The sequence below is a fragment of the Sciurus vulgaris genome, assembly GCF_902686455.1.
Source record: "Sciurus vulgaris genome assembly, chromosome: 8".
Classification (NCBI taxonomy): Eukaryota; Metazoa; Chordata; class Mammalia; order Rodentia; family Sciuridae; genus Sciurus; species Sciurus vulgaris.
This window is the reverse complement of record NC_136468.1, coordinates 134,697,152-134,719,076: the sequence shown is the minus strand read 5'-3', so window position 1 is coordinate 134,719,076 and position 21,925 is coordinate 134,697,152. Positions and strand designations below refer to the sequence as shown.

General features: G+C 49.0%; 1 protein-coding gene and 1 long non-coding RNA gene across 5 annotated transcripts in view; one reads left to right on the top strand and one right to left on the bottom strand.

Annotated features, from left to right (window-relative positions):
* The window catches only part of ASCC2 (activating signal cointegrator 1 complex subunit 2), a 40,210-nt gene extending 18,713 nt beyond the window's left edge, over positions 1-21,497 (top strand). For all 4 annotated transcript variants that reach the window (XM_079151321.1, XM_079151320.1, XM_079151323.1 and 1 more), the window contains 14 exons: positions 771-881; positions 1,993-2,105; positions 6,236-6,310; positions 6,963-7,070; positions 7,292-7,360; positions 7,570-7,644; positions 9,262-9,454; positions 10,885-11,099; positions 12,132-12,251; positions 17,732-17,825; positions 17,897-18,018; positions 18,571-18,673; positions 20,127-20,206; positions 21,069-21,497. In XM_079151321.1, coding sequence (XP_079007447.1) covers positions 771-881; positions 1,993-2,105; positions 6,236-6,310; positions 6,963-7,070; positions 7,292-7,360; positions 7,570-7,644; positions 9,262-9,454; positions 10,885-11,099; positions 12,132-12,251; positions 17,732-17,825; positions 17,897-18,018; positions 18,571-18,673; positions 20,127-20,206; positions 21,069-21,240 — 1,650 coding nt within the window. In that variant the 3' untranslated portion in view covers positions 21,241-21,497. The remainder of the gene's footprint in view (positions 1-770; positions 882-1,992; positions 2,106-6,235; positions 6,311-6,962; positions 7,071-7,291; positions 7,361-7,569; positions 7,645-9,261; positions 9,455-10,884; positions 11,100-12,131; positions 12,252-17,731; positions 17,826-17,896; positions 18,019-18,570; positions 18,674-20,126; positions 20,207-21,068) is intronic.
* On the bottom strand, positions 2,114-6,229 carry LOC306668255. The gene is made up of 3 exons (XR_013765791.1): positions 3,359-6,229; positions 2,788-2,871; positions 2,114-2,675 (listed from the first exon to the last, which is right to left on the bottom strand). It is a non-coding gene; the product is annotated as an uncharacterized lncRNA (long non-coding RNA).
* Positions 21,498-21,925: the final 428 nt, after the last annotated feature.

The window sequence follows — 21,925 nt, the reverse complement described above, 5'->3', positions numbered from 1 at the left end:
GCATGTGAGAGGCACTGGGTTTGATCCTCAGCACCACATATAAATAAGTAAATGAAATAAAGGTCTATCAACAAGTAAAAATAAATTTTTAAATATATATTTATATATATAAAATAATATTACTATTCCTCATAATCCCACCACCAAGAAATGCTGACCATTCTCAATAACCTTTGGAATAGTTACATGCTAGTCTACCTAAAGACAACAGCATTGTCAGTTCAATAGTTGCCTGGTTTTACAGTGGTCTCGGTTTTCCCCTCACTGTTGATTTGTATTTTATTTCAAGATGGCTCCCATAAATATCCACCCACAAGGGATCCAAAAATCCATTATTTATTGCTGACCTTGTATCAAATATTCATTATCATATACTCGTTCAGCCTATCCAGTCAGACCATATCTGCAGGATTCTCAGGGCCTTACATACATGTTGTGGGGTTTTTTGTTTGTTTTGTGATGCTGGGGGTCCAACCCAGGGCCTCACTCATGCTAGGCAAGTACTGTACTACTGAGTTACATCCCAGCCCCCCTTCTCCACAATTCCATAAGAAGGATGGTTTCTTCATCCTCTTCTTACATAGTTTACTCTAACCCATTCTCTGAGAAAGTCATTGTCTCAGTTGGTATCCTGGGAACATGATATGTTTCCAAGATTCCAAGGCAGTTTTCAGATCACCTGTCCCTGACTGTGAGGTGGTGGCGGTGGAGGGGCGGTCTCAGATGATGATTCAACAGGATGTGGGAGAGTCCCTTCTTGCCCTTCACAGGTCTTCAGCAATATCCTCCAGCACTGTGGTTTGCAAGGGGATGGGGCCAGCACCACACCCCAGAAGCTTGAGGAGAGGAGCCGGTTAACCCCCAGTGACATGCCGCTCCTGGTGAGATTGTCCTCCAGCCTGTCCTCTTTCAGTTGAGTCCTTCTAGCCAAAGACTAACTGCCCCAACAATGGGAAGATTACCATGATAGAGGTCACAGTGGCTTCTTCCCTTGCTCACAGCTTCTGTGACCCAGTGAGCAGGTGGTTCTTCCCATCACACAAGTGGAGAGTGTTTTCAGCAGGCTTGCAGTTTTCTCTGGGAGCTTCATTTATAGAGTACTGGAAAGAACAGGGAACTAGAGTCCAAAGGACAGGGATGTAATCCTCGCTTAGTTCAACTCAGTAGGCTCATTCATGCTTTTTTCCTTGAGTCAGTTATTTATTCAGTGAATTTCTTTTGAGGAGTCCCCAGCATGGACCAGATACTGGAGGTAAAGCACTAAGCAAAAGCAGACACAGCACCTGCTCTGGCAGAAGTTAAGAGTCTAAGGAGGATGACAGTCAAACCTGGGACATGTTTCAGGCACTGCCCTAAGCACTGGAGACAGAGCAGGGGCAAGGCAGCTGCAGACAGTACTCCTGGAGCTCGGGATCTGGTGGGGAAAGAGCCATTAAACGAGTGTTTCAGGAGGGCATGTGCTGGTGCTGTGGGAACAAGTCATTTTACCCCTCTGAGACTCAGTTTCCTTAGCTCCAAAGTGAAGATCCTAACAGTGGCCCAGCCTACTTCTTTAGAGTAGTTGTTAGAGTCATTGAATGAGCAAGCATCCCATGTCCTACATACTCTCTTCAAAATGTGAGGGGAGCTGGGCTTGACATTCTTGTCCTCATCATGATGGGCCTTCTTGTTGTGGGACCAGAGGTGTTATGGTCAGATTCAGAAGAGAGACTGTCTTATCTTAAAATAGAAATGACCCTAGCTGTCACCCGGTGAAGCCCCCTGGAACTGCAGGAGCAAGACCCAAGGCTTAGGGTGGCTAGGTGGTTCTCCCACATTGCACTTTTAGAGATGAACCAGCTAGGTGTGCTTGAAGCCTCTACTGTTCTCTTCCCCTTCACCCTGAGCAACTCTCTGCCTGCTGGAAACCCTGACTTTGTCAACTGTGTCTTGAACCCTCTGCAGAACTGTCTGTAAGGTGGAGAATAATGCAGTGTTTTCTTTTGGCAACAGGAATTAAAGGACATTGTTCTCTACCTTTGTGATACCTGCACTACACTCTGGGCCTTTCTGGATATCTTCCCTTTGGCTTGCCAGACCTTCCAGAAACATGACTTCTGCTACAGGTACAGCAGGAGTTTGGGCTTTTGAAGTAGAGGCCTGGTCCCATGTACAACATGTTTACTAGTTTCTTAGAATGTGCCCGTCCCTCTTCCAGCTTGGGGATGCCATAGTGAGGAAGACAGATGAGGCTTTTTGCTCATGAGGAGCCTGTATTTTAGAAACGCTGCCAGTGTTAGCAGAGAGAGCAAGGGAGGAGGAAGACCTAATCAAGAAGAGGGCCATTTTAATTCTGCTTTGTTTCAAAGCTGCTATGATGGGCAGGCACAGGGAATGACAGTCAAGACAAAGTGGTCTAACCCAGGGGAGAACGCACAAAAGAAAACAACGGAGGTGCTCCTGACTGGAACCCCAGAATAAACCCTTAAAAGAGATCTTGAAGAATGAATGGGGAGGGGCTGGGTTGTGGCTCAGTGATAGAGTGCTTGCCTGACATGTGTGAGGCCCTGGGTTCCATCCTTAGCACCCTGTATAGCCTGTCATCCCAGCGGCTCTGGAGGCTGAGGCAGGAGGATGGTGAGTTCAAAGCCAGCCGCAGCAAAAGTGAGACACTGAGCAACTCAGGGAGACCCTGTCTGTAAATAAAATACAAAATAGGGCTGGAGATGTGGCTCTGTGGTCAAGTGCCCCTGCGTTCAATCCCTAGTACCCCCCACCACCAAAAAAAAGAATGAGCAGGGAGCACACCTGTCATCCCAGCTGCTCTGTGGGCTGAGGTAGGAGGATTGCTTGAGCCCAGGAGTTTGAGCAGCGAGGGCAACATAGCAAGACCTTGTGGTTTTTTTAAACAAAAAAAGAAAAGGAAAAAAAAAAAAAATATATATATATGTAAATATTTCTTTTATACACATATATGTAAAATATATAAAAATTTAAATATATTTGAAGTCATTTTCAAATAAATATAATTATACTAATAAGAAAAACAAACAACTTCAGCATCTCCCTTGCTACTGTAGTTCTTTGGGGTACATCCATACCTGGCCAATCTTGCTTCTCACCTTGGGCCACCTTACATCACCCTTCCCAACTCAAATTCAAACTCCCCATTCCAGCTACATAGTCCCTCACTGGCCCCCCAGAGATCAGCGCTCCCACGGCCCTCTCTGACTTTCTCCCGGGCTAACCCTGGTCATAGCTCTCCTTTTCCACTCTCTCCTCTTCTTCCTCCTCCTCCCCGTCCCTCTCCCTCTCCTCCCCCTAGCCATGCAGCATTCCAGGCCCACCTCCCCTCTGTGTGCTTCCTGGTCACGCTCACCCACGGGATTCCTTCTTCCCGGAACCAGATGCACTACACAAAGAGTATGCTGCTCTGCCAACTGAAAATGCAGCTGCCTCTTTTCTGTGATATAATTCTGCCTCCAAGTGTCTTAAGCTTCCCAAAGCCAGAACTGCAGCTAAGTGCCTGGGACAGTGCTGAATTTGTAGCAGGTATTCTGGAAACACTTGTCTGTTTGGTTTCTGGCAATCTATCTTATTGCAGTACCATAAGTAGCAGAGGGTAAGTAAGCCAAAAGAGGCAGGCCCTACTAGGCCTGGCACCAGAAGAGGACAGAGAGGGCAGTTTGGCCCAAGCAGGTTGAGTTGTTGCCATGATGCATTACCGGTGGGAGGGTAAATTGGAACATCCCCTACAGAGGGTGATTTGGCAAGATCTCTCAGAATTAAAGATGTACATACCATCTGCCTCTATAATGCTACTTCTAGGAATTATTACTCAGAGATATTTGCAAAGGTGCAAAGTTATTCTGGACAGCATTTCTTATAATAGCAAACAATTGAAAAAACCTAATGCTTTATCTATGGGGTCTGGTACCCAATGTGTACAATAGAATTCTGCCCAACCATACCAGAGAGAGGTGTTTTATGCACTGCCACAGTCCTGCCATTAAATGAAACAGTAAAAGGCAAATAATATGTATAGTACTCATAATATGCCAGCGTTCAATTTTTAAAAAGCAGGGAGAGGGGTGGGGGTATAACTCAGTGGTAGAGCACTTGTTAGTATGCTCAGACCCTGGGTTCATTCCCCAGCAGTTAAAAAAAAGAGGGGGATATATAATGTGAATATTTACTTATATATGCATGCATAAATGCATCTGTGGAAAATTCCACAAGAAAATAATGACAGTAGTTGTATGAGGAATAGAACTGGGAAAGGGAGACTTTTCACAGTATGTTTTATACTTTTTGAGTTTTAAGCCGTGTGACTGTATTATTCATTCATAAAGTTAAAAGGCAGAAGAAGACATACCAGGGATACATTGGGCAGATGTGAGAAGGAAAAGGAGGAAGGTGTTGTAAGAGGGATGAGCAACAGAGCTGCCTGGGTGACTCCATCCCTTTCCAGAAAGCAGTCAGGAACTGAGGTCACTACATTTGCCAGAGGCCATTCTTGGCCTTCAGCACAGCTGGAACAGGCTGGGCCAGCCACAGACTATTTGTGGGTCAAAGGCAGAGTCACTTTCGGTCAAAGTGTTTCCTTTTCTTTCCCCTCACCAAGATGGGTGGGAGTTCTTTCCCACCTCCACAGCCCCTTGCAGGAAAGTCTGCCCTTCCAAAACTTACCTCCATCTTGAAAGATCCTCAAAAGCCATCTGTACCCCATTTGGGGAAATGTTTTAACAAAATGAGAAAATCTTATGATAAATGAAAACACACAGGGTACAAAATTCCAAGAATAGTAAAATCCCTTGTGGTGATTTAATTTTCTGCTTTATGTATTTTCCAAATTTCCTATCAGCATTTGCCCTTTTATCATGAGAAAAAAAAATACCTTTTTTTTTTCCCCCAAGTGGACAGCTATAGTCTATCCCAACCCCCTTTTTCCTTGGGAAAATGCTGATCAGCACTTTATTCTAGCTGTCTGGGAGGCTGATCAATCCTAGTGACAGATTTTCACAAACAGAGGAGATCAAGGAGGACAGAGCACCAGCTGCCATCTCTGGCACGTGTCAGCACTAGATAAATGTTTTGTTGAATGGGTAAGTAAATGACAGAATGGATGAATGTATGGATTGGTAGATGGAGTTGGGCAGATCCCAGAAGCTGCTGCGAATAGCAGGAAGAAATCCCCGGCAAGAGTGACAACCAGAGGCCACTGAGAATAGGCTAGTGCCTGGCAACATGCAAGCTGCCAGCCCCTTCACACTGTCCTGGGAATTTCCATGCCTGTGCCCCTTTCTTACTTCACAAGGAAGGTACTCATGATGCCAAGTGGCCCACATTCTCCTCTATGTCTTTCTTCACCCCAGGAGGATCCTTTGTGTAAAAGCCTCCTTCCTATGGCTTCAACTGCCCCACCCCTGCCAGCACTTCACAGCTTCTCAGTCTTCCTTCTACTGACTGGAGTCATTTCTTATTGTTACCAACTCCTTTTCCTACTGTCCTGCTTCACCCCTGACGCTCCCCAGGCTCTAGGCCTTTGGATGCTTCACTTTGCCTACCTAGAACACCCTTCTTGCCCCTGCAACCTTTCTCTGTCTGGAAGATTCCTGTTTCTTCCCCCCTTTCCATCAAGATCTCACTATGTTGCCCAGGCTGGTCTTGTACTCCTGGGCTCAAGTGATCCTTCCTCATCGTCCTTAATTCCTGGGACTACAGGCTTTTATCACCATGCCCAACTGAGTTTACATATATAAGTTTTATATTTTATAAGAGTTATAGAAGTCATTCTAACTAGATTAACTTATAAAACCAGTGGAGACATTTAAATCAAGAGCCCATTTAGCCTGTTTTGAACAAATACAAATATCAGATTGATGTTTTCATGTTAAAAGAATTTTTAAAGGTTCCAAATCATGTACAAACTGAAACTTTTTCTTTATATCCCATAGCAAAGTAAGAAAGGTTGTTTATAAAGAACAAGAAAAAAGGGTAATCTTGTATGTGTTTCCTCAAACCTCAGAGACTCCTGGATGACCCTCTGGCACTGTGTTAGAATGGGCGGCCATAGGCCAATTCCCATGAGGTTGTTGGTGGATCAGCACATGAGTCAGTCTGGGTGGGACTAGGGGAAGCACCAGCATGGTCCCAGGAGAAAGGGCCTTTCCCCTCCCTTGAACTGGCTTTGGTTTTCTAACAAAGTGTGGTATTCATGAACTAATCAGTGTTTTACCCATATATGCTTCCACAGACTAGCTTCCTTTTATGAAGTGGCAATTCCTGAATTGGAGTCTGCAATTAAGAAGAGGAGGCTTGAAGATTGCAAGTGAGGCGGGGACAAAACTAAGAACATTATGTGGGAAAGGGAGGCCCCAGCACAGGTCCTGCCTTTCCCAGCTGCATCATCCCCCCCACTGAGGCAAGGGGGTAGGACCCAGACCTGTGTAGCTTCCTGCTCATGCATCCCTACATTTTTTTTTTTTTTTTTTTTTTTATACTTCTCAGATTTTTGAGAGGAGCAGAAATTGGGGATCAACCCCAGGACCTCATGCATGCTAGGCACTTAATTTACCACTGAACTACTTCTTCACCCCTTAAGACTATTTAAAATAAATGCTCTAAGGAATTGTGTGAGGACCTGAGGAGAAAGATTTCAACAAGTAGAGAGTTAAGTGCACAAAGGAAATTGGTTCAAAAGTTCTGCTTGGCCACTAGGTCCATTAACCCAGTGCTACCAAATACTGGCAGTTAATAGGATGGCTGGCCCCTGCATTTAAGTCCCTGTTCCTGACCCACTGTTTGAACCAAGAAACAGCCTTGGAACCAGCTGAGCACTCAGCTGCCTTTTGCCAGCTGCTCCACAGGAACCTGTGTGGATTTCGGAGTCCTCGGAAGGACCCGCAGCTGCTGGGAAGGGACTCCTTCAGTGCCTTTTTGTCTCCTAATCTTTTTTCTTTTTTTCCTTCTGGCCATCAAAGGCTGTTGAGTGACCTGTGGCAGAGGCTCTCCCATTCCAAGAAGAAACTAATGGAAGTTTTTCACATCATCCTGAGCCAGATCTGCCTCCTTCCCATTCTAGAAAGCAGGTAACCCCTGGACAAAGACCCCCTCACCAAGCCAGCAGGAACATTTCCATTATTCTATCTTGGCTTCTTTCCCTATTCTGGAGTTTCCTGAGCAGATAGAAAACCCAGAAAAAGTGCCTCTTTCCTTTAACTGGCCAGAGCCTCACAGAGGGCCAGAGTAGGTGTAGAAAGGACCTGTAGATATCTTGCGTGGGCTCATTTTTCCTGGTGTCTCATTTCAGCTGTGACAATGTTCAGGGATTCATTGAAGAGTTCCTTCAGATCTTCAGCTCCTTACTACAGGAGAAGAGGTAAGTGTGGCTAAGCTGGGACCAGTACTGAGACAGCCCCATGGCTCTCCCATCAGTCCCCACAAGACCTGACACAGTGGAGCCCTTGCCATATGCTCACCACAGCACTCCAGTTTTGACAATTGGTGGTTGAGTAACAGACATACACAGAGAGTAGCCTTGCAGTAGAACGGTATCCCTGTCCCTACTATCTGCTCTTTGCCCCTCAGGTTCCTCCGGGACTATGACGCACTCTTCCCTGTGGCTGAAGACATCAGCTTGCTGCAGCAGGCCTCGTCAGTCTTGTATCCTTCTTCCACAGCCCACTGGGACGGGGTCTGGCCCGATCGGGTCAGACGTGACCTCCTGGGAGACAGAGAGGCAGAAAGAGGGTTAGTCCCAGAACATATGGGTCAGCTGCTAACCTTAAAGACCAACCAAGGACCCGGGCCCACTTTTAATAGAAGAGATGACTGCTCTAATGCTGGATGCAGGGAAGGTACAGCCCTGCTTTTTCTAGGTGTGTCTTGAGTATCTAGGCCTATGTGACCAAGTTGGACTTGTGCCTACCCTTATCATCCTCACTGTAGGAGGGACAGACTAGTAAACAGGTAGTTATAGAGTGTCATGTGAAAGAAATTCAGCCATACACAGTGGCACATGCCTGTCATTCCAGCGATTTGGGAGACTGAGATAAGAAGAGGATTGCAAGTTTAAGGCCAGGTTCAGCAACTTGGTAAAGACTGTAGGCAACTTAGTAAGACTCTGTCTCAAAATAAGAAATAAAAAGGGCTGGGGACGCAGCTTAATGAAGTGTCCCTGGGTTAAATCCCTAGTACCGAAAAAAAAAAAAAAAAAAAAAAGGTGGCAGAGAGGAATTCAGATGGCACCTCACCTAGCAGAGGTCAGGGTGAGGGTGTCTGATGGAAGTGATGCCCAAGCTGAGAACAGAAGGAATGAGAGCTGATAAAGCCAACAGCAGGTGCTCCCAGGGGTTGGAGGGCAAAGAGAACTGACTTCTTTGAGGAGCCCCCTGATGTCATATGTGGAATACATGGTGCAGCTATGTGTTGAAGGGTCTTTACAGGAGGGTGTTGAGAATGTGGCACATGATCTGTGGGCCAGCAGACTGCACAGCCCTGGGGTGACCCTTGCTGAGAAGTTTGGTTTCTGTTCTGTAATACTGGAGAGTATGAAAGGCTATAGCTATAAAGCAGGAGATGACATGGGCAGGTGTATACTTTGGAAAAAAAGGAGCTTTTCCAAAGCTCCTATGCTGGAAAAGCTTCCAGCACAGGAAGAATGAACTAGCCTGGGACCACAGGAAGTCCAGAGGCTAACAAAGAGGCTGCTATAACATCTAGGGATGGATTCACTAGAAGTTGAGTTAAGGTATTGAAGGTGACACTTGGATTTCTGGTTTGGCAGTGGTAGACAGGAAGAAAGAACAGGAGGGAGCAAGCCTATTGGCCATTTTGGTAGCTGGAATAGGTTGTTCATTCCTGCTTCAGGGACCCTTGTGGGTTCCCAGCTTTTACACAATGCCCTATGCTGGTTGGACAGGAAGCCCAGTGGCAGTGGCCCTGGTGACTCTCCTCCTGGAGGTCAGTACAGAAGAGTTGCTGGTGGTTCATCCAAACAACCTGTCCTAGGACACTGATGGTGGCCCCTGATTGTCTGCCCAGAGCTGCTTTCTGTTGAGTGGCAGGTACTGGGCTATAAAGCCAGCACAGTTGTGGTCTGACCCAGTGCCCATACAGCCCAGGTACCAGTGATGTCTACTGGGTCAGCCCCAAGGGCCCCTGGCAAGAGCCACATGGTTGAATCCTGGGGAGAGACTGAGAAATCACGCTGCCTTAGAGCTGGGTAAGCTGAGAAGGCCATGGGACCCAAGAAAGAGAGCCCTTAACACAGCCTTATAGGGATGAGACACGGACTGCCTACGTCCTCCAGGCAGTGGAGAGCGCTTGGGAAGGGGTGGACAGAAGGAAAGCAGTGAACACTAAAGACCCATCTGTGGCCGAGGATCCTAATGGGGATTCTAATGGGGTCACTGTAACAGCGGAGCCAATCAGTCAAACACCATCACATCCAGAGAACTCGGAGGAAGTGGAGGTGTGTGTCTGGGGGAGTGCTATACCCTGCTTCCTGGCCCCTCTTGGTCTGTGTGAGAGGGTAGGACATGGGCCAACCTCCTTTCTTTGTTCCTGAACTCAGGGAAAAGGTTTCTTTTGGGATCGACAGCCTCTAGTTTCTGGTCAGTTCTGTACTACCTTTAGGGAGTCCAAAGCTGAGACCAGGGTAGAGTGCGTGTGAGGAGACAAGAAGTCACTTAAACCTGTGAAGCCTCAGTTTCCCTCTATAAAATAAAGAGATGAAGCTTTATCCATGCAAAATGCTTTCCCAAGCTCTCCCTTACACATGGAAAAGTGGAGCTCCTTTGCTGCCTGGTCCTACCTGATGGCTTCCTTGGAAGCTCTTCCATGGGACCACAGGGCTCCACTGAACAAGTTTGGAAGCTTTGGATCTAGTATTTCCTCTCCAGGCCTTTCCAGAACTCTTCCCTGTATGTTGTGGGGCGGCATGACATAGGAATGGAGACCACACAGACTCAGGTCAGGTTGCTCAGGGGTGTAACTCGTTCTGCTCGCCAGATGAGTAGCTTTGGGCGTGCCACTCCCATTGAGCCTCAGTTCCTCATCTGTAATGCGGGTGTAGATGCAGTGCCCATATCTGCGGGGCTATTGGGATTCCTGTTGTTTCTGCATGTGACACTGTGAACCCAACTGGCCATTGTGCCTCATTAACAATTGCTGCTCTTCTTCCTGAGAGACCCCAGTCCCCATGATTCTCCCAGGGCCTTGGAGAACCACAGCCCCCTCTACCTTTACCCATCCTCTCCCCATTTGTCTTTTTACCTGAGTCCTGGAGGATCTATATTATGATTTATTTGTTTTGTGGTGCTGGAGATTGAACTCAGGGCTTTACGCATGCTAGACACGTATTGACTACTGAGCCACACCTTAAAAAGACTATTTTTTCCCCCTTAAAATGACTAACAAAATTAAGCCACGTTGAACACTATGTAAAATGAATCCCCATTACTGAAAAGAACATCATTTAAAAGGAACAGCTCCACAAACCTCTCCTGGTGTTTGCTGTTTCCCTCCAACCTCAGCCATCTTGTTAAGAGTTGGTAAAGGACCGTTAGTAGAACACAGCCATTTATGGAATACCTTGTCTATACCAGGTTTATGTGCATTATCTCTTTGAACCATTTGAAACAACCCCATGAGATGGGTGGTAGTATATTGCTTTATGAAGAGGAAACTGAGGTTCAGAGAGGGACGCACCTACCCAAATCCACACAGCTAGAAATAGCTCAGCCAGTAAATCTTCCGTTTCCCCACTTTTCACGGAGGAGGAAATGGAAGCTCAGAGAGACCTGAGTCACTCGGCTAAGATCCCCCAGTGCTCTTTGGGGCCTGTTGCCCTGTCACTGCTGGGCTTCACCTTCCCCTCCCTCACTCTGGCTCTTACTGCAGTGCATGGGTGCAGCCGCTGCCCTGGGCCCTGCCGTGTGTGGTGTGGAGCTGGACTCACTCATCTCCCAAGTGAAGGACCTGCTGCCAGACCTTGGGGAAGGCTTCATCCTGGCCTGCCTAGAGCACTACTGCTATGACCCCGAGCAGGTGATCAACAACATCCTGGAGGAGCGGCTGGCCCCCGCCCTCAGCCAGCTGGACCGCAGCCTAGACAGGTAGGAGAGACAGGTGGGAGGAGGCCCCAGGGCCTAGCTGCCTCAGGGTCTGGGGCCCTTTCTCTCCCTCCTACTCTTCCTTCCCCCACACCCCAGGTCTCAGCTTGTTCTCTCTTCCACCTCCACATCTACCCATCCTCTTCCCCATTTGTCTTTTCACTGAGTCATGGAGGATCTACATTATGATTTATTTATTTTGTGGTTTCCCAACAATTTAACTCATGCCCTCTTTGGGGAAACGTAAAACCTGAGGACCCCAGGAAGTTCTCAGTGCACACCCGGATGTCCCAGCAGTGTGTTGTGGGAAGACGGATTACAGACATGAGATGTAACAAAAGGGTAGCTGAGCCCTTCAGAGTTCCTAAGTCCCTAACCTGTCCTGCCCTTACCACCTTCCCAGTAGATTTCCAAAGGAAGGTGGCCAAATCTCTTCTCACATCTGTCACACCTACCCTTTCAGACTTTGGCCCACTATTAAAGGCATCAATGGGTGGTTCTTCCATGTTTACTGAATGAATGAGTGAAGTTAACTCTGTACCTTTGGCCAAGTTTCTCAGCTTCCTTGGGCTCCATTTTACAGATGAGGGTGTTGAGGCACAAAGAGGTCGATAGGGGCTAGGCTGTGGCTCAGTGGTAGAGCATGTGCTTAGCATACACGGAACCCTGGGTTCAATCTCCAATATCAAAAAAGAAAAATCCAAAAAAGTAAAAGACTTTGAGTGACCTATGACTGTCTCATAGGGCCATTGTGAGCATTCACTGAGGATGGAGCTTTTGAGAAATAGAGTGAAAATCATTGTGTGTCGTCCCTGAGGACTGAGGGGGAGCTTTGCTTGCAGCATCGCTCTGTACTCAGGCACGCCCAGGTGGGGCAGGGCCTTGTCTCCCCCTTAAAGGTTTCCAGCTTGTTTCCGAGGTGTGACTAGAAGGGGGGTAACGAATCTGATGGATAGAACATGACAGTGGGGAATGGGACCCAGGGAGGCATCAGTTGGCAGGGTCCCGTAAATTGATTTCTGTTCTATTCCCCAGACAGGTGAATCCAGACCCCACACCTCTACTGACATCCCGTCACAACGTCTTCCAGAACGACGAGTTTGATGTGTTCAGCAGGGACTCAGTGGACCTGAGCCGAGTGCACAAGGGCAGGAGGTGAGTGCCATGGGCCCCAGGGAAGCTGGAGAAACGAGGGCCCATCTTTACAGAACTGGCCTCCAGGCGTGGGCTCAGGGGTCCCTTTAAAGCCTGGCCCTGGGTGCTCCCAGCAGGCATGAACAGTTTAATTACTGTGCTTCAGGTTCTGACTGTGCAGAAAGGTTGCTGGTGAATCCTTGTCAATAGCAAAAGGCCAGAGAGGCCAAATCTATCCCCCTCTTGCCTTCTTAATTGTATCTTTTAATGTGTTGACCATTGACATTCTGGGTGGTAGAACTGGACAGTGCTTCCCAGAAACTACTCTTTGACCTGATTTTCCCCAGGCTGTGACAAAATCAAGGGCTTGCACTGAGTGAGCTTTTCCAAAGGTGAACATATTCCACTTTAAGGCCTTTTCTATTTATTTTTAGTATATGTCCTTCCTACTTTTTCAGCTCTGAAAAGTCCATTCATGCCTATTATTGATTCATGTAACAAATATTTGCTTACAGCATTCTAGGCCCTGGATTAATTAGTTTCTGGGGCTGTAGTGGGGAGTGAAACAGATATGGCCCATGCCCACATGGAGTTTGCCTTAATCAGCTTGTCAAACAAGAAATGTCACATTGCAGATAGAACAAGTGCTCTCAGGTGGAGGTGCACAGACCTCTGTGCCTTTGGTGAGGCCTTCAACCCAGACAGAGAGGGTTGAGAAAATGACATGGGACAGAGAGCTAAAGGATCTGAGGGTTGAGCTCTGCAAAGGAGGGAAGGAGAAGCTCTCCAAGCAGACTGAATAACAGGGACAGTGGCCCCAAGGCTGTTGTGAGCATGGGGAGGGTCCCATCCACTGATGTGTTTTATGCTTTGAAAAGATCTCCTGGCTTTGGAATGGTGACCCACTGGAAGGAACAAGAGTCAGTGGTGTTGGGAGGGAGTATACAGCCAAGTTAGAAGGGCAAAGTGAGACGTTGGCAACACTGTGCTGTCCCCAGAGTTCTGAAGTGGTATTGGTTCATGGAACTCAAAAATCTGGAAACCTCTGGACAAGTGCTCCTGCCTTTTTCCCGTCATAATGATGGGGATGGAGAGGTTCACAGAGGGAGGAGCCTGGCCCTGTTCTTGTGGCTACTGCTTTGGTTAGAGTCCAGTGCTATGCCCCCTTCCTGGGCTGTCCAGTGCTGGAAGCTTGACTGGCCTAGTGTTTAGGGAGTGAACTCAGGGCATCTTCAAAGCCATCTGGCTGGCTGGACAGGAAGCACTTGCAAACTGCTTAGTCACACACATTGTGACATCCCCAGATCCCTGCCAGAGATGTTATCCTGCAGTACTGGCCTCTGCCAAGCCAGCATGACTCTCAGCAGCTCCTGCTGTGGGAGAGTAGCAGACAGGGGTCCCCCAAGCTGATGAAAGGCTAACCCCTATTCCAACCCAGGGAACCTGATTTGGTAGGACCCCCACAGATCTTAGGCACCTCTGGACATGGCTTTTCCCCTTGTCTTTGATTTGTGGATTTGCCCAGAACCTGTTGTATTGTAAAGACCCACCTCACCCCACCTAGGTTGTAGATCACCCACAATCATTTGCCAAGGGATTGGTCCCAGCCGTGAGGGTCACCAGAAGGGCTGGTGTGGAGGCAGTCAAGTATCTGGAGGTCTCTGCCTCCGATCCTGAGGCACTCAGAGTTGCCACCTGTGTTCACTGAACCCACTGTGCTAAGTAGCCCAGGGGCTGTGGTTTGCAAAAAGGCAAAGCCTCCATTCATGTAGTCATTATTTATTTATTCATTCAGCAAATATTTATTATGCGATTTACTAGCACTAGATTCTGTGCTAAACACTAGAGAAACAAGGTGAGCCAGCCTCCGAGCCTTGCCCTCAAAGGGCAGAAACCATGGGAAAGACAGACCATCAAACAAGCAGCAGCGAGTGGGAAGGGTGCACTGGAAGTTCAGCAGGGACACCTGTGTTAATCAGGGCAGGGCAGCAGGCTCAAGGCCCCACCCTCGGGAAAATTAAATAGCACAAGGCAGATCACACTCAAGTGTGTTGTTGGGTCAGGTGGGTGCTCTCAGAGGCTTAGGTAATAAGGAGACCCGTTCCCTTGCTTGACAAGGAGCGGCGAGATGGGGCAATGTGGGCTTGGTTCACCTGTGGTGTAGCAGCATGGTCTAGGGCACACCAGTTGTATTTTGAGGCCTCCTCTTGTTGGTCACATTGTTCCCTGGAGGCTGCAGGGGGGCTGCACTATTTCACTGTGGCTTCCAGAAATGATAATGCTAAAAGGAAGTCCAGACCAGTGCGTTTCTATCTCTCTTTTAGAAAATAGAAAACCTTGCCTAGAAATTTTCCATCTTATCAGGAGAACTAAGTGACAGCGTTAGGACCTGGGGCTCTAACGTGGTGTGCGAGGTGGAAAGGCCTGAACAAAATGAGGGCCTGTTGGCAGTGTGACCGAGGTAGAGGGTGGCTGCTGGGTCGACACCCAGCGACTGTGTTGCTTGTGTTTTGTAACCAATGAAGGAAGCCAAGTACATAACTAACTCCTTTGGACTGTTCTATGGTGCCCTAGAAGATAACAAGACTTCTTCCTCATTTTTGTTTCTGTGGTCAAAAGTGTGTGTTCTTTCTGCCTCTGGGAGAATTAAAGAGCAGATTAACACAATAAAGACCCTGATACACCCTGCAATAAAAGAAGCAGGATTCACTTTTTGAGCTCAACACGTGCCAGGCCCACTTGTGTACCTCATCTTATTTCATTCTTATTTCAACTCTGGGAAGTGGGTGCTGGAGAAGAACTGAGGTTTAGGGAGGTAGGGGGCTTAAGCATGGTTACATAGCTCAGGAACTGGAAGAGCAGACCTGAGTCAGGAGACCTGTGTCAGCCCTGGCTCTGCTATTAGAAGCTATGTGACTTTGGAAAGTTGTTCTGCCCTCTGGATCCCCTAATGCTTCAACTGAAAAAATGAGGGGTTTATTGTCTCTGCAGGTCCCTGAGGAACAATTTGAGATGGGCCTTGAAGAACAGGGTTGAGATGAGGGGAAAGGTCTTAACTGAGCTTCAGGAGAGCCAGGGTTCCTGGGCTTGCTGTTTTCTTGTAAGAGGCCAAGAAGGTGACTTGCTCCAAACCCACTATTGCCTGTGTTTCTAGACTAATAGTTTCCCAGATTTTTACACTGAGATTTTTCTTTTCCTTCCTGGCTCCAAATGAGTTCATGGGGCCAAAGCTTCACTTTCCTGGACAGGCTACCCAGACACCACTGTCCTTACCCGTGTTCTCTTCCAGGGCCCAGCTTGGGTAGGCATGTTGTCAGGCTTCTTTCTGGCCCTGTTAGGCAGCCATGTAACCAGAGGCCACCCAGAACAAAAAACTGCCCCACTGCCCAGAACCAGCGGTGGATGGCCAACCAGAGTGTGGCAGAAATGACAGTGATCCTTGCCTTCATTTTTGGTCCCCTGGCCAGCAGAGATCCTGGCAACTAACAGTCCCTCAGGAAATGTGTGCTTAATGCATGGATGTGTTCTTGCCAGTGGCATCGGCTACCTGGGTAAGCTAGGGCCCCTTCCACTTGCTGTCCATCTCTTTTCCGACTTGGTGAAGACAGCCAGGTAGAGGCCTAGGGCCACAGATACAGACTATCTTCCTTGGCGACTGTGAAAGATTTCTATGAACCAAGATTTCTCCCTGATCCAAACCAAATGCACTGTCCTTTCCATCACACTCTGGGGCTCCTGGCCCAATCAAACACCCTTCCTACCACAGAGCCTCATTACCTCTTCCTCCAGACCCCTGTTAAGCCCCCAAGCCAGAGTTCATTTCTCCTGTTCCCAATCCATTCTGTGTCCCTGCCTCCATTCAGCATGTATTGTGTTGGTTGCCATTTGCCTATCTGTTACCCCCACTGCAGTGTGAGGGCAGCTCCATCTTACTCTTTTCTGAATCTCTCCCCAACTCAGCCTTAGTACCTTGCTTGACATGTAGTAAGGCCTTATAGTAAAGACTTGCGGAGAAGCATAACCTAGCCTGCTTTGCTGGGGCTACGGTACTGACCTGCCCCATGCTCTTGTCCTTGGCAAACAGCTCTACAGACAGGTGCCTGCTCCTCCCAGCCCCAAGAGCAGTCAAGAAAAGATCGTTGTGGAAGCTGTATGCAGCTTTGTGTCTCTTCCCTATTTTTCCCCTGCTACCCTTGATACATTCCGAGTCCTGATTTCACAGCTAAGCTGGATTTTCTTGCCTGGCATCTTGTATTGATTTTTCCCTGCAGGGCTAGAAACTACATTCCACAGGCCTGGGTATGTGTCTGACAAGCCAAGTTTTTCTACAGGTTTGCAGAACCATGGTCAAGAGAATTGAGTCCCCTCCAAGGCTGCACTATAAGCTCGCTGTGACCCCAAGATCCCCCCTTCCTCCTCCATTACACCCAAGTTTCCTCACCTGTTATGTGATGGAAGTTAGACTTCCAGACTTTTATTTCCAGTGAATTTTTTTTTTTTTTTTTTTGATTTGTGAGACTGGGGATTGAATGAAGGGGCATTCTACTAACAATCTACATCCCAGGCCTTTTTTGTTGTTGTTTTATTTTGAGGGTCTCCCTAAGTTGCCAAGGCTGGCTTGAACTTGGAATCCTCCTGCCTTAGCCTCTGCAGTAGCTGGAATTACAGTAGCTGGAATTATATGCCACTAGGCCTGGCTTCTAGTGAATTCTCCTGTAGAAGCTGGAACTGTGGAACAGAAAGATAGAAGGCTGCTGTGGTGAAGCAAGGGTGAGAGGAAGAGACTAGGGTCCCTCTTCTGTCCACACCCCAGAGGTCTCTAGGGTTCCTCTGAGTTCAACAAGAAAGCTATATGTAGCCTTGCTTTTTCCTTGCTTTTTGTCGATTTTTAAAAAATCAAAGACTCCAAGCCATCCTAGGGGTCACCATTTGCTCCGTGCTGTGACCCTCTCTGCATTTACGTACATCAACATGTACCACAGAAACAGAATGGTTGCTTTCAGGATCATTTCAGGTGCATTTTTCTGTTACTTGCTTTTTTTCTCAGCATTAAGTCTTTCTTTCCCCATAGTAAATCAGTGTCATTCTTAAGAACTACACATGGCAGTCTATATAATACAGAAGAGACACAGTTCACGTGGCCATTTCACTTGTGATAGCTGTTAGTCACTTTCCATTTTTCACTGTTACCAGCCAATGCTATCAAGAAAACTCCTGACATGCAGCCAGTGTTGCTCTAGGGTAGACCCCTTGAAAGGGGTGGAAAGTGTACATGTATTAACTTTAGCAACTCCTGGGATGCTCTGCAGAGGGGCTGGGCCCCTTCACACAGGCACCAGCAGGCGTGAGAGTCCCACCTCCCAGTGCGGGATAGCACTGGCCTCAGCATGGGCCAAGCCGATGGGTGGAAAAGGGATCCCCGGTCTCTCTGGACCCATTGAACCCAAACCTTTGAAGCCTGATGTTTTTAATCCTCTCTCCCTGCCATTTCCTTGGCCTAGGAAGGAGGGGAACACACGAAGCCTGCTGAATGACAAGCGGGCAGTGGTGGCCCAGCGGCAGCGCTACGAGCAATACAGTGTGGTGATGGAGGAGGTAGGTTCCTAGCCAGGCCTCTGCTGGGCACGGGGGATCAGCCAGCCCCTGAGCTGTATCTGCTGTCGCAGGTGCCGCTGCAGCCAGGTGACTACCGTGGTGACGACTACGAGGACGAGTATGACGACACCTATGATGGCAACCAGGTGGGCGCCAACGATGTGGACTCAGATGACGAGCTCATCAGCCGCAGGTGAGGCCACCAGGTGGTGGCGTTCCAGGAACAGAAAGGCTCTCTGGCCTTGAGGGTTAGCAGGGACTCCTGACCCTTCCGTTTCTACAAATGGGGTCACCAAGGCCTGGGCATGTGAGCAAGGCCTGGCGAGCCAGGACCCACACCAGGCTTCCTGACTCCTAGTCCAGTGCTCCTTCACCCCCGTGGGGCAGCATTTATTTAGACTCAGGAAGTAGTTTTGTGTGTTTCTTTTTAAAGTATAGAAAACATTTCCCAGTGGAGTCTTACAGAGTTTCCCCAATACAGATCAAAGCAGAGCTTCCCTGACTAAAGGGAGGACAGGACAGCCCCAGGGCCCCAGCTTCGTCTTCCCCTAATCCCCAGCATCAGACCTGGTACCTCCAAAAATTCGGGACTGGTGTAAGCGGACTTGAAAGGCCCTCTGGGGTTTCCCAGCCTCCTGAGCTGATCCTCCCCCAGCAGCCCCCTGTCCCCAGCCATATTCCCTCTCTCTGAACTCTCTCCAGGTTTAATCTAGTCTTTGATCTGGCTTTCTCTCCAAACCCGCAGGCCCTTCACCATCCCTCAAGTGCTGAGGACGAAAGTGTCTGGAGAAGGACAGGAAGAAGAGGAGGAGGAAGAGGAGGAGGAAGCTGAAGAAGAGGGCCCCAAGGTAGCTCCTTGGCAGGTGGCACGGGTGGGGGTGGATGAAGAGGAGGGTGCAGTTCTGAAGAATTAATCAGTAGTTTTGTGTCCCTCCCTCCTTCCTGCATCTGGCCCTGAGTCAGCCCTAGGGAGCAGGGTTCTTTGAGCCCAGGCTATTTACTTGGAGAGCTGCTGGCTTAGAGCTTACCTCTTAGAATTTGCCGATGAGGGCCCAGGGGACAGATTAGAGGCAGGGCCTTTGAGCTACCAGGGTCATTAGGCCCACGAGCCCAGGGGGCTAGGAGAGGGATGCTGTCAGCTAGCATCCCTGGGATGGCAATTCTTAAAATCAGAGAGGAGTTAGAGCCCAGGGGTCCTTGGAGGTCATCTGGACCAGTGGGTTTCAAAGTTCTGTTTTCAGCAGCTAAACTTTTCTTCAATTGAATCTTAACTAGAACTTCAGCATATAAAACAGATAAAAGCAGTTCTGCTCAGATCGAATGGGGCATCAGCCAGGGACCCTGGAGCCATTATTATCCTCCCAGTAAGGTGACAAATTCAGATACTTCTGTGGCCAGATCACCAGTATAACTGAGTAGGGGGGCCTGGCAGGAGCAGCACCGAGTGGTGGGAAATGCATGCCCTGCTCAATGGGCTCCTCAGTGGCTTGAAGTTCTCCCAGATTTCCCTTCTTCCCAGCCCAAGGGTCAGCCCAGACGTTTATGTAAAATCTCCCAGTTTTTACACTACTAATTCTACTTGTTTGGGTTTGGATTTAAAAAAACAAAACAACAACAAAAAACCTCTGGCCACCAAAGCCTGCCTATGATCCTTAGGTCACTGTTTTCCCTGCACTGGTCCCAGGCTTCTTGCTCTCTCGGAAGTCCTAGAGAAACCAGGAGTACTTGGCACACACCTGTAATCCCAGCAACTCGGAAGGCTGAGGCTGGAGGATTGCAAGTTCAACGCTAGCCTCAGCAACTTAGTGAGACCCTGTCTCACTATGAAAAGGGCTGGGGATGTGGCTCAATGGTAAATTGCCCCTGGGTTAGATTCCCCAGTACCAAAACAAAAAGAAGTCCTGGAAAGCAGGCTCTTCCACAGCACCCGAGGTGAGCACCCAAGTGAGACCAGACCTCTAGCTCCCAGGACGAGCTGGCCACCCACCAGGGGCTGCCTTGGCTTCCATGCCCCTGCATAGCCTTGCCTCCTTGCTCCCATTCGTCACTGTCATTTTCTTAACTATGGTTCATCTACCCCACCAGCCTGTCCACAAAGCCTCAGTTCCTTCAGCTACCTCCTCCCTTGAGAAGAAGGAGGGCAGTGGAGTCCCAGTGGAAACCTTAACTGCTCCATCCCAGGGCATCCCCTGTGCCTGGCACAGAGGCATCAAAAAGATTTATTCAGACATGGCTCCTGCACAGCTTAGGGAAAGGGAGACAGTTCATGATTCCAGATTTTGTTTCTTCTCCCCTCCACAGCCTGACCATTTCGTGCAGGACCCTGCAGTGCTGAGGGAGAAGGCAGAAGCCAGGCGCATGGCCTTCCTTGCCAGGAAGGGGTAAGCATTCAAGAGCCTCATTCTGGTGAGAGGGAAAACCCATCTGAGGAAGGCCCAGCTGACCACCCCAGGAAACCCACCCATAAACCCAGAGTACTGCTTATGTATTAATTTATTGGTCAGGAAGAGGGTCTTCAGCAGGCAGCTCAAGTTCCTCTGTCTAGCTCCCTCTTCTTCTCAGAAAGGAAACTGTCCAGAGGGGACAAGAATCTGCCTCCACTTAAGCCAGACCAGGGATAGAAGCCCAGTCCCCCATCTGGAGCTCACACAGCACTGCCATCTGGATACAGGAGGCCTCACAAGAGGGAACACTTTTTGATATCATTCTGAAGGCTGTGGGGACTCACAGAAGGTTCTTGAGTGGGGAACAAAGCCACTCTGACTTCTCTTCTCATCCATCCCAACCCCCAGAGCATGAAGTTCTGGGCAAATCTCAGCACCTGAGACAGGCCAAAAAGATCCCGGGTCATGTCTATGAGCACATTTGGTATTTGGATGCCACCAAGCAAGGCCCTGGGGTGTAGAACAGGACTGATGTCTCTTGTACAGCAGGTGGTCCTAGATGCAAAAGGGAGGTGACACACCCCAAGCCTTCCTCCTCTCCTTGTGGGCTTCAGTTAATCTACTAGCTGCTTCCCCTCAGCTCAGCCATGAGCTCGTCTGGAATCAAGGCTTAGAGAAGAGGAAACACCAGGTGTGGTGCTGGCCACGTCCCCCAGCCTTGCCTCCCATCCAAAGTTGGGCCATGGGTGTCTTGACCTTGAGGTGTGTCCTTTCCTGGTGACTTCTGAGGCAGACCCTGGGTTCTTCCAGCAGACTTCTGACTGATGGGTTCTCCTGGGATGGGTCGTTGCTCCCTCAGGTATCGCCATGACAGCTCGACAACAGTGGCTGGCAGCCCCCGGGGCCATGGGCAGAGCCGCGAGACAACCCAGGAGCGCAGGAAGAAGGAAGCCAACAAAGCGACGAGGGCCAACCACAACCGGAGGACCATGGCCGACCGCAAGAGAAGCAAGGGCATGATCCCATCCTGAGGCCACCACGCCAGAGCCAGCAGGGCCTCCTCACCCACTTGTCTCCTTGCCGGGGTGCCAAGTTCAACTCCACCCCAAGACAGCCTCAGCTTTGCAGCCCCTGAGAAGGCCACCTCGTCATCTACCAGCCCGCCGTGAGCGCCTTCTACGGAACACACAGTGCCTTATCCCTCAATGGAGGAATCTGGGGCCAGCGAGCAGTCTCCTTCCCCAGCTGCACTGGTGGGAAGGGACAGGGACGGAGCCCCAGGCAAGCCCCCACCACTTCCCTGCAGTCTGTATATTCAGAAACAACAAAAGGCCTGCCAATAAAGTTTCTGACCCTTCCAAGCAGTGATCCGTGACGTGCTTGTGAGCAACTCCGTGTGTCTCATTCTTCAGTGACAACCGCCAGCTGGAGGGCAAGAGGGCAGGATGGGCCCCATGCTCTTTCCATGGACCTTTTGTGCTCGCCTCTCAGTTTAACCCCTCCCAAGCTTGCTCCACCTTGCTATGTGACTCTTCTGAGCCTCCAGTCCCTTCTTGTTGGAAGGAAGAGCTGGAGTGTGTGGAGTTCTGGGGTCCTTTCCATTATCTCATTCAGTCCAGTGACCTCTACCCTCAGAGGTAGGTACAGGTGAGGAAAGCGAGACCCTGAGGGCCCCAGAAATGGTAGAACAGGACCGGATGCCCAGTCCGATCGTTG